This window comes from Heptranchias perlo, chromosome 23, assembly GCF_035084215.1.
Source record: "Heptranchias perlo isolate sHepPer1 chromosome 23, sHepPer1.hap1, whole genome shotgun sequence".
Classification (NCBI taxonomy): Eukaryota; Metazoa; Chordata; class Chondrichthyes; order Hexanchiformes; family Hexanchidae; genus Heptranchias; species Heptranchias perlo.
This window is the reverse complement of record NC_090347.1, coordinates 39,688,559-39,700,771: the sequence shown is the minus strand read 5'-3', so window position 1 is coordinate 39,700,771 and position 12,213 is coordinate 39,688,559. Positions and strand designations below refer to the sequence as shown.

Here is a 12,213-nt window from a genome sequence, read left to right as displayed (position 1 = left end):
GACGTGGTTCCCTTGCTTTGGCTTTAAAATGGGAAATAAATGCACAAAAAAAAGTTGGTGTATTTACAGCTTTGTTTTCCCCTCCAAAAATGTTAAATCTTACATTTTTCCACTCCTTTATGAAGCCAAAATGAGACCTGCCTCGTCGAAAGGCAACCAGGGGTGCATGTGGGAGGTAGGCAGGGTAGAGTGACCATTTTTTTTTTGACATGGCAGCTATCTTAATCTCCTACCTCCAGGTGAGTCTGTCGCTGTAACAGAAACAGATCAGTTTCACCAACAGGTGCAAACACTCAGAGCTCCTCCAGCACGCCTCTTGGAAATATCTCAAAATACTTAACATACAGCAAAGTACTTTGAAGTTCACTGACTGTTGTTATGTTGGTAAACACAGAATACTGCAGGATCCCACCTACACAGTGAGATGACCAACCAATTAATTTATCTTTGGCGGTGTTTGTTGACGGAGGAATATTTGCCAAGACACCAGAAGAACCTCCTGTTCTTCTTTGAATAATGCCATGGGATATTTAACATTCACCTGTAACAGACTTCAGTATACTATCTCATATCCCAACAATGCCAGAATGCAAGACTTGGTTATGTGCTCAAGTCCTGCGTTACCTAGACAAGATTGCCGTTTCTTTTTGTAACAGCCCCCCATCTCCTTAGCAACACTGGATGCCAGCAACGCTAGCAAACCAGTGTTCCTGCTCCTGATCATTAACCAGTGACCTTTTTTAGAGAGTGTGCACGCTTGGATATTGAGTGAGGACATGATCAGATTTGGCTGTGCTGCACCTAGTGGGTGAGGACAGGATTGGGACTCACCTGTGATGTACCCTCCACGGTTTAATAGCCTGTTGATACTCACTGTCTAAGGCCACATTTGAAGAAGACCAACAGAACCCTAGCGTGAATTGCCTTCAGCAAACAAGGGGACAGAGAGGGGGGAGTTTTTGAGAAAAAGGATGCTAGTGCAGATCACTGTCCGCATAGGAGCTCTCCTCCCTTCTGCTTTAGGTTTGTTGTGGATATAATCTCGATTGGAATCCCTCATTTGTTTAGGTGATGGAACCTGTTTGCACACGTAGAGAGGCCATCAAATCCTGCCAGTCATACAGACAGCTCCTTAATCTGCATCTCGCAACATTTTCCTTTCCTGACACTTTCTATCCAGTACGTTCCTTTAAAGTACTTTTTGGCCCTTTTCTTGTGCTCCCTGAAGGCATGTCAGCCCGAATAGTTTTAGAAGCGGGCGAATAATTCAGAGGTTAGCGCATGTGGTCCGCCTTAAGGTCGAAGGTTGATTTTAAGATAGATTCAATTTTGATTTTGGAATGCACTGTTTTGTTTCTGTTATCTTAAAATCGCAACAGCTCCATTCTCAGTGACACTTCGAATCAGCAGCAAGTGCTCCTTTGTTAGACCACGTAAACAGAACGAAGGAATCGACATGTTTGTATTGCAGAACTGCTCCAGGTCATAAGGCTGCTCCTGCCAAGTCTGTCTCATTGCCATTGTGGACTGGAATTCAGAACCCCAATAGCAAAACTGATGCAACTTGTGGGATCACCCTTGTGCGGGATCACCCTTGTGCGGGATCACTCACGTGAGCAGTTAGAAAGTACTTGCATTTATAAAGCGCCTTTCACGACCTCAGGACGTCCCAAAGCGCTTCACAGCCAATTAAATACTTTTGAAGTGTAGTCACTGTTGTTATGTAGGCAATTACGGCAGCCAATTTGCACACATCAAGGTCCCACAAACAGCAATGAAACTTATGACCAGATAATCTGTTTTTGGTGGTGTTGGTTGAGTGATAAATATTGGCCAGCTCCCCATCTGTACTGAATTTGAGTTTGTAACCTTAGATTTCAAGCTATAGCGGTGGACAGAACTCTCAGCTCACCCGCCTAAGGCTGGAACACAATAGTATTCACTGCTGGCAAGGTAGCTGTTTCTTTGCCTCCTGTGATGTGGGGCGATACCATCTCTTAAGGGCAAGTCTTTTGTGTTACTTGACACATCAGTGGTGTCTCATTCATGCTTCAGTCCTGCCTTTGTGCAATGTTCCATTACAGGCGGAGTATAAGTGAAAGCCTTATTTCTCTCTACACTTTCGGCTATCTGCTAGTCTCTTTGTTCTTCTCCTACTGCAGCTCTGGATGAAATACCTAACTCAACACAGACCAGGGATTGAACCTGGAATCTTACTGGCTCAATTCAGTTCCAGGCCAGCTATGCATTTCAGACAACATTTTATTTTAAGCTAAACCATGAGCATAAGGGAATCCTTCATACAGATGTGTTGCATCCACCTGCATTCCGGGGCATTTACTTCCCTGGAAATAGCTGGAGGCTATTTACAGGTTCCCCTCCCACTTTTGTTGCACAACTTTAAGTGTCTATAGAGTACTTACTAATCCTACACTGGGCTGTATTTCTGCTTGCAGCATGGAGCTCCTATTAACTTGACCCAGAAAGCAATTGCTTTGAGATACTCCTTTTCATCTCAGTTTTTCTCACCTTATCTCTACATCCTATTACTGCCATACACTGCAGAACCCCTGGCAACCCACGAGTGAAGTACATTTCATTTGCAGGAGCAATTAGTTGCTGACTTACAGCTTCCAAACAAATCATTTTTCTGCACATACTTTTGGCAGGTTTTGCAAATAGTCTTTATGCTTTGATGAATATTTTCCATTGAAAAGGCCACTAGAATTACAGCTATCCAGGCAGTTTGATTTATTTATCAAGCCTTAACTCTTAGACTGCCAGCAGGTTCAGGGAAACTCCTGCCTCTCTGGGATGACTGGTTGTGTTTGTTTTTCCCCTCATGCATCATGACCCTGCAGTGAACACTAAGACTGACACTCCAGTGCAGTACTGAGGGAGTGCTGTATTGTCGGAGGTGCCATCTTTTGGATGAGACATTAAACCGAGGCCCCGTCTGCCTGCTGAGATGGATGTAAAAGATCCCACAGCACTATTTGAAGAAGAGCAGGGCGTTCTCCCAGTGTTATGGCCAATATTCCTCCCTGAACAGATTATCATTCATTCATTTTGTTGTTTGAATTGACTGCCATATTTATCTGCATAACAACATTGGTTGTAAACCGAGGCCCTGTCTGTCCTCTCAGGTGGATGTAAAAGATCCCGTGGCACTATTGCGAAGAACGGCAGGGGAGTTCTGCCCAGTGTCCTTATTAATATTTAACTCTCAACCAACATCACTAAAACAGATTATCCGTTCACTATCACATTGCTGTTTGTGGGACCTTGCTGTGCACACGTTGGCTGCTGCATTTCCTACATTACAACAGTGACTACACTTCAAAAAAAGTACTTCATTGGCTGTAAAGTGCTTTGGGCCATCCTGGGGTCGTGAAAGGCGCTATATAAATGCAAATTCTGTCTTTCTTTAGCAGTTGAGGGTGGTACAGTTGGTCTTGATGCCTGGATTAGGGAAGAGAAACAAAAATATCAGTCATGGTTCCTACGGTTCACTATCCAAGTTATTTCTGCTGCATGTTTTTATGTGTGTTTCTGTGTATGTGTATATATATCAGGTGAGAACAGTATTGGGGTCAGCTTTTATATCTCCCGTAGCTAACATTTACTGTTTCATACACCCACATGAAGACCGGCCATTTGGGGAGGTACCGGGGAGCTGACCATGCCCCAGCAGGAATTGGAGATGTACAGGGAAGGGGACGGATATTGGAAATGAAAAAGTAAACTATGGGGTAAAATCACTGATCCTGTACTCCCAGCAGGTAGTTTGCAGATACAAACAGGAATAGGCCATTCAGCCCCTCGAGCCTGTTCCGCCATTCACTTAGATCATGGCTGATCTGTACCTCAACTCCATTTATCCACTTTAGCTCCATATCCCTTGATACTCTTACCCAACAAAAGTCGATTGATCTCAGTCTTGAAGATTTCGACTGGGGAGAGAATTCCTGATTCCTATTACCCTTTGTGTGAAAAAGTGCTTCCTGATTTCACTCTTAGCTCTAATTTTAAGATTGTGTCCCCTTGTTCTTGATTCCCCCACCAGAGGAAATAGTTTCTCTGTATCTACCCTATCGAATGTCTTAATCATTTTAAACACCTTGGTTAGATTACCCCTCAAACTGCTAAACTCAAGGGAATATATGCCACGTTTAGGCAATTTGTCCTCATAATTGAGGATAGAGCTGCAACTCTGTAGCACCGATTCCATGACCTGTGATCCCTTTGAGCACAGGGAGTGTGGAATTGGTAAAAGTCCCCCTTCTATCATGCACTATTTTCAAATCCTAAAATCCATCTGAGATAACATCATAGTGAAGGTTGGCTTCTTGTAGTTGCCTACATGACAAAGGGGCATTTAGATTTAACAATATGAGACATTAATAATCTAACAGGATGGGATGTTTTCACACAAAAGTGGTAGAAATCTGTAACTCTCTCCCCAAAAGGCTGTGGATGCTGGGGGACAATTGGAGCTTTCCAGGCTGAGATCAACAGATTTTTGTTGGATATGGGTATCGAGTGAAATCAAGGGACTTAGAGCAAAGGTGGGAAAATGGAGTTGAAGTACAGATCAGCTGTGATCTAATTGAATGCCAAACAGGCCTGAGGGGCTGAATGGCCAAGTCCTGTTCTTAATGTTACTATGTTACCAAGTATTAAACCCTACTTCTTACGTGACACAGATGGTTTGTGTATATAAAGTGCAGGATGTCAGCTCGCTTTATTTAAGTCAGGCTTATTCACTAATAATTGGCTTAATTGGTGTTTTGTGAATTGTGTAGTGAGGTGTTGTGGCTGGGTTTAATTCAGTGAAGAAGTGCAGTCTGGCGTCAAAAAGAAAATTATTGTCAACAGAAGCGGACTTGACATCAGCAGTCTTTGGTGTCACGACAGATAGCGGAGAGATCCAACCATTGTTTTTAAAACATGGAAACTGTTTGTTTAGTACAGGAAAACTGCAAATGCTGGAAATCTGAATAAAAGAAACACAATGCAGGACGTGCACAGTAGGTCTATCAACATCTGAAAGAAAAAAAAGAGAGCTTAAAGTTTTGATTGAGCCTCTTCATCAGAACCCATGGGCTAGAAGTTGACTTACTGATGTAGATTGACAATGTTTTCCATGTTTGTTTAATGAACAGTTGCCTGGGTTACTGATGGTTCTTGGTGTGCTGCTGCGTGGAGTTGTTCATTTGGTAGAGCAGCACACTATAGATCTGTATCTGGCAGGCATTTTTAGAGTCACTGGAGTCTATTTTGACCTTTGGGCGACTGACCAGCAGAGCCCCAGCCTAGCGAGCTACAGGGCATCAAACAGGCGTTCCGGTGAAGGTAAGTTGTGGGAGGGGAGGGGTCGCAATCACGAAGGGTGGCGACGGCCCCGATTATTTTTATGTACCCGCTGAGGAGCACTCCTGCTCCTTGGAGCATGGTGCAGGCTCCGACCAACTCCGACCTAAAATGGCATTCGGGGCCCTACTTATGTCATAGGACCCCGATTTCCATATTAAAAGGATCCTATCTCTTGAAACAGGCGAGTGCTTTAGACACCCGACGGTAGCCCCTTTCAAAATGGAGCCGGCTGCATTGCCTATGTTAATGGGCAGTAAGGCTACTTACCCCATTTTGAGGCTGTTAACTGCCCTGTTAACACCAGGCAAAGGGAGTGAAAATCGACCCCAACGAGGGGAAGTTAGCTGTATTCAGCCATACTTGTTTGGAAGCTCTTGAAGAAAGAAAGCGGTTGAATTTCAGGCACCACCAGTAGCTCAGCAGGTGTCTGCACAACGTGTTGTGGTAGTAATCTCGACCAACCCAGAAGATTCTCCCTCAATCCCTGCTCTGTGCCAGCTAAATAATCTGAACCTGAGTTGCAGTGAGATGGGGAGGGGTGGGGGTGGCAGGGGAGGAGAGTTGCTACAATTAGCCTCACTGACTGTTCTAGCAGAGGGGAAAAATCAACTAGGGTACCTGCTCCTGAGGACTATCCACTGACCCCAGCTGGAAACTTCGCACATGTGGTGACGACTGGATTGGGTTCAGTGCTCCCCAATGCAACCCAAACCAACGCCTGAAAAAAACCCGCCAACACTCTGTTGTAGGCCTGCACATGATGAATGGTCACTTGGGCCAGGTACATGGAGGGTACCCAGTGTCCATGGAGCTATATCCCAGCCAGGAATCACTACTTTCAGGAAAGGAAAAGAAAGACTTGCATTTATATAGCGCCTTTCACTTCCACAGGACAGTCCAAAGCGCTTCACAGCCAATGAAGTACTTTTGAAGTGTACTCACTATTGTAATGTAGGAAACGCGGCAGCCAATTTGTGCACAGTAAGGTCCCTCTCAGAATAATAAGAGAGACTGTAATCGCAAGCCACTCTGAACAGCTTTTTAAAAAATCAATTCTTGGGATATGGGCATTGCTGGCAAGGCCAGCATTTATTGCCCATCTCTAGTTGCCCTTGAGAAGGTCGGCCTTCTTGAACCTGTGGTGAAAGTACTCCCACAGTGCTGTTAGGTAGGCACTTCCAGGATTTTGACCCAGCAACGACAAAGGAATGGCTGATATATGTCCACGTCAGGATGGTGTGTGATTTGGAGGTGATGGTATTCCCATGTGCCTGCTGCCCTTGTCCTTCTAGGCGGTAGAGGTCGCGGGTTTGGGAGGTGCTGTCGCAAAACTGCATACAGAGAGGAGTTAGCAGAAGTCTGGAAGCAAGCTAGGATCTGACTTGATCCATGGAATGGGGGGAGACCAGCCACTTGAAGGGCAGATAACATAGTAATACAGCACAAAAGAACCCAATCTAATCTATGTCTTTTCTGGTGTGTTTTCAGAGCTAGGCCTGTCAGCGGGTTTCTGGATGACTACGCGTTTGTTATTCGAAGCCTGATGGACCTGTACGAAGCTTCCTTTGATCATCAGTGGCTGGAGTGGGCCTTGTTGCTCCAACAGAAACAGGATGACTTATTCTGGGATTCCAAGGGATTTGCCTACTTCACCAATGATGCCCGTGATCCCTCCGTGCTAATTCGCCTTAAAGAAGGTGAGTGTTCCATATATAAAGAAGTTCATAGAATCATAGAATGATACAGCACAGAAGGAAGCTATTTGGCCCATCTGGGGAGTCACACTCACCAGCCCTCTCCCCATAACCCTGCAATTTTTCCCCTTCAGGTATTTATCCAAATTCCTTTTTATCTCTCTTTCATGGTGTCTGGTGAGATAAGGTCACTTCCATGCATTGTTATCTTCCTCCAAGCTGGGGAATGGAACAGCTTACAGTATGCAAATCTCTTATAAACGTGCTGTTACATGAAGAAAGAAAGAGTTGCATTTATATAGCGCCTTTCACGACCTCAGGACATCCTAAAGCGATTTACTGCCAATGAAGTACTTTTGAATGTGGTCACTGTTGTCATGTAGGAAACGCAGCAGCCAATTTGCGCACAGCAAGGTCCCACAAACAACAATGTGATAGTGACCAGATTATCTGTTTTTTTAGTGATGTTGGTTGAGGGATAAATATTAGCCAGGACACTGGGGAGAATGTTCCTGCTCTTTTTCAAAATAGTGCCATCTTTTACACACACCCGAGAGAGCAGACAGGGCCTTGGTTTAACGTCTCATCCGAAAGACAGCACCTCCAACAGTGCAGCACTCACTCAGTAGTGCACTGGAGTGTCATCCTAGACTATGTGCTTACCTCTCTGGAGTGAGACTTGAACCCACAACCTTCTGACTCAGAGGCGAGAGTACTATCACTGAGCCATGGCTGGGTGAGGTAGGATGTTGGTGTTGCCGGCTTCTCATGCATTGGTTGCAATAACTGGCGGTAACCCCACAGTGAACACGCCCAAGGTTCATTAAGGCCGGCCACTGAGAAGACCTGTATCTTTACAGGCCCCCCATCCCCTTAATAAATCTGGCAAGTTTATTGTGGGATTGCCCCCAATTGATGCATGGGGAGCTGACAGCATTGACACCCCAGTACTCTCAACATAATTATGCTAATGTTCCTCTGTGATGATTCAACTGTAAGTGCGCATTCAGTGGTGTGAATTGGTCCCTATTGGGTTCTGGGATGACTGCCAGTGAACTGAAATCTTCAGCGTTTCTCGTTATTGACTGTGCTGGTTTCAGGTGGCACTTCTACCAACTCACCAACACAAGCAGTGACCGGCACCCAAGCTCCTGACCATGTGTTTGGGGGTCCAATAATAAGATTACATCGTATTTCAGTTTTAAAAAAATGTAATTGTGTGCTTAGCTCACTCTTAAATGTGCAAGGTAAAGGTTGCAGTACATTTAAGGCCAGAATCAGCTAGAAAGAGAGAATGTGCATTTATACAGTGCCTTATCATGACCTGAGGACGTCCCAGAGCACTCCACATTCAACGAATTACTTTTGAAGTGTAGTCACCCTTAATATACAGGCAAATGTAGCAGTCAATTTGCGCACAAACGACAAATGAGATGAATGACAAGCTAACCTTTTATTTTTGATAGTGTTGTTTGAGGGAGGAACTGATGAGTACTCGCCTGTAAAGAGGAACACCACGCTTACATGCAGGTTCTGACGTCAATCTATGAGGATGTGCGGCAACTGACATATGTGACTCTCGAGTCTACAGCTGTCCCTTATAGTAACGTCAGGGAAGTTTTTTCTTTGTTGCAGGCACCAATGGGCCTTTTGACAACTTCATTAGAATCTGAGCAGATGCTCACCTAAGGAGTGGCCGGGGACCATTCGATGCCTCCACCTTCTTGGAAGCACAGACTGCAGCTCTAATGGCCATATGGGAGAGACTGGAGAGTAACCTGCATAGCAGCTTTCAAACCCCAATTGCTTGTAATGTTCACTTCTGGGGGAGACAAAATAACTGAAAAAACCCTGTAGCCCATTTCAGGGAAACCTCTGGGAAATCCCTTCCTAACTCTATAATGCAATCAAACAAGTGCTTTCAGCTGCCTAGGCCCTAAGCTCTGAAATTCACTCTCGAAGCTTCTCTGTCTCTCTACCTCTATCTCCTCCTTTAAGACGCTCGGTAAAACCTACCTCTTTGTCCAAGCTTTTAGTCACCTGTCCTAATATCTTTTTATGTGGCTCGATGTCAAATTTTGTTTGAAAATCGCTCTTATGAAATGGCTTGGGATGCTTTATTACGTTAAAGGTGCTATGTAAATGCAGTTGTTGTTGTTTGGTTACTCATGGTAGTGTGAACTTCACTAAATGTCCCCCTCACCTGATATGTTTTTCACTCCCAGGCCTGTCAAGTCCCTTCTTAAAAGACGTCCTTAAAAAAAAATGAAAAGATAGAGATCTGGTTGTACAGTAAATTTGGATATTATCTTTTCATGAGTGGAACCGGGATTTGATCCCCAGCCCAAACTGAGGGGATGATAGTCTACTCTCGGACTGTAAAGGTCCTATGTTTTTCACCAGCTGGACACAGTTCAAATCTGTATTCCTTAGTACAGAGACCAAATTTGTCGTCTTATTGGCCACCTATGTATTTTCCTCTCATAGTTGGCCACCTAAAAGCTGTTACTGTTGACCAAGCTAGTTGACTACTGGCCACTCTCTTTTGTGAAAATTAAGCTCAATGCCCTGGGTGAGGTTGTGGAAGGGTGGAAGCATTGCTTTCATTTTGCTGTAAATATTTGCCCAACATGACATTACAACACTCTTGACCATTCTGCATTTCAAAAAAGTCCACCAAAACCTAATGCAGACATGTTGGAAAAGTGGGTTCCTGATTTTTTTTTTGTAACTTGTGAGAGGGTACGGCTATTTGGCTTTTGGGAGTTCCATCCTTTCGTTAAAGCATTTTCCCCGATAATTTTCTTTCCTCCCCTGAAGGCATTGACTCCTTGCAAGGGTATAGTTCCATATTTGTGAGTCTAGACATTAAGTGTTACCAAGCTGTTCATTTGGGCATAAGGGCAACGATCGTAGCCAAGCCGAACCTGCCCTCAACCAACATCATGGTACACAAGGAATATTAATCAAGAGCAGCAACCCTGGCTGATTTTCATCTCCCTAAACCCAAGGGTGGTCAGACGAAATGTAGTGTCATTTTCCTTTGTTCCAGTTGAGATTAGCTAACTCAGCACAGACCAGGAATTGAACCTGGGACCTCCTGGGTCTTCCTGCCTCAGCTACTCAAGGCTAACCTCACTGAGACTCCAGGTGAATCACATAACTTCCATCCTTAATGAAGTTAATATTCTACTCCTAATTGTGTGTTATCTTTGTAGTTACAGGCTATTCCTGATAATTCAAATTTGTTTTTGCACTAAAAGATGTGAATTATCCAGTAATTTCAATTAAATAGCATAACACTGCAAATTGGGGATGTAGTGCTTAAAAAAATTAAATTATCAAATAACTTGAATTAAGCAACTTTGAATTAGGAGGAGTAGGCTGTACAGGGTTTGCCAGAGACACCTAGTGGCATTAAAAAGCTATTGTATAGATCTTTAGGGCTCCCTATCGTCTTCAGACTTTCAATTCATCTAAACATGAATAAATATTCATCCATGTATTGACCTTCTGACCTGAAGAAAATTTTATGAGGGTGAAAACTGAGTCATGTGCTGAAAGTGTGGCCATATTAACCCGTGACTCTGGAGCAGCAGGAAGCCTTCAGAAGCTTAAGTTATCACAATGCCGTCATTTATTCAGTTTAATGCAAAACATACTTGGAAACTTGAGTAATGAGATAAGCATTCAGAAGTGAGTGTCGCCCTCAAAATGAGAGAGCATTGGAAGGTTTTCATACTTAACTATAATTGTGATTAATAATCAGGCATATGGCTGTGTGTATTTAAGTTGATGTTATGATCTAAATGAAGGATGGCAAAGAATTCAAGTTTTAAATTAACCTGTATTAAAATTAACGGCAGATAAAATGCATTAAACGTTCATGGGTAAACCCTTGCCTCTTGCTTGCTGCAGTAGATGACTGTGCAGGGTGAGCATTGTTAAAGGTAGGTGCACAGCTGGAAACAGCTCATATGTTTGTAAAGGGAAGTACTCCTTTTTCATTTCCTCTCTCCCATTGTAATCTCTGGAGCTGTCCATTTTATTCAGCAAACATTCGTCAGTGCTACCAGTGGAGTTGGTGCGTTGGAGCTGAATCACTGCTCCTTGGTGTGTTTAGTTTGGTTTCGCTCCAAAACTCTGTTGCCTGTATCCTAACTCGCACCAAGTCCCGTTCTCCCATCACCCCTGTGCTCGCTGACCTACACTGGCTCCCGGTACACCAACACCTCGCATTTAAAATTCTCATCCTTGTGTTCAGATTCCTCCATTGCCTCGCCCCTCCCTCTCTCTGTAATCTCCACCAGCCCTATAACCCTCCAAGAACTCTGCGTTCCTCCAATTCTGGCCTCTTGCACATCCCCGACTTCCTTCGCCCACAATTGGCAGTTGTGCTGTCAGTTGTCTAGGCCCTAAGGTCTGGAATTCCTTCCCTATACCTCTCCACCCCTCTTTCCTTTAAGACGCTCCTTAGATCGACCTCTTCAACCAAGCTCCTGTCCTAATGTCTCCTTTGGCTCAATGTCAATTTTTGTCTGATTACGCTTCTGAGAAGTGCCTTGAGATGTTTTATTACTAGCACTATAGGACTGCAAGTTGATGTTGCTGCAAAACATGATTTGGGAAAAAGATCCTTGTAAATCAGTGTTGTCACAGTCATTCTGATACCCATCTAAAATGGAAAAGTCTGCAATTTTTTTCGGAAATCCATCCCACCTACCCACCTCCTTACCGAATCCTTCATTCCCCTGATTCTTCAGAAACATAAATAGTTGCCTCTTGAACCCATTTCTACAGGTTGCTTCATTGCGCCTTCCCTCTTACCCTTTGAGTTAAAGAATTCTGTCTGATCTCCCTTCTTCCATCTAATTTCCTAATTTTTAATGTGTACCCTCTGGCATTTGAACCTCTTCCTACATGAACAAAGGGGATTCTGAATAGGGAATTTAGTTTCAGATCGCCTTGTCATGATCGTTGATATTTTTTTTTAATGAGATCAGTTTCTTACAAGTTTTAATTAACTCATTGCACATCGATGACGTGTTTTTCAAAAGATTTTCTAAGTTTATCTGGAAGGAATGAACTTGTATTTATACAGCATCTTTTGCGACCACAGAATGTCCCAAAGCATTTGCAACCA

At 43.8% G+C, this 12,213-nt stretch overlaps 1 protein-coding gene across 3 annotated transcripts in view; it reads left to right on the top strand.

The window, feature by feature from the left end:
* spata20 (spermatogenesis associated 20) overlaps positions 1–12,213 on the top strand; it is a 348,450-nt gene that overhangs the window by 130,924 nt on the left and 205,313 nt on the right. For all 3 annotated transcript variants that reach the window (XM_068004358.1, XM_068004359.1, XM_068004360.1), the window contains exon 13: positions 6,865–7,073. In XM_068004358.1, the coding sequence (XP_067860459.1) occupies positions 6,865–7,073 (209 nt within the window). The remainder of the gene's footprint in view (positions 1–6,864; positions 7,074–12,213) is intronic.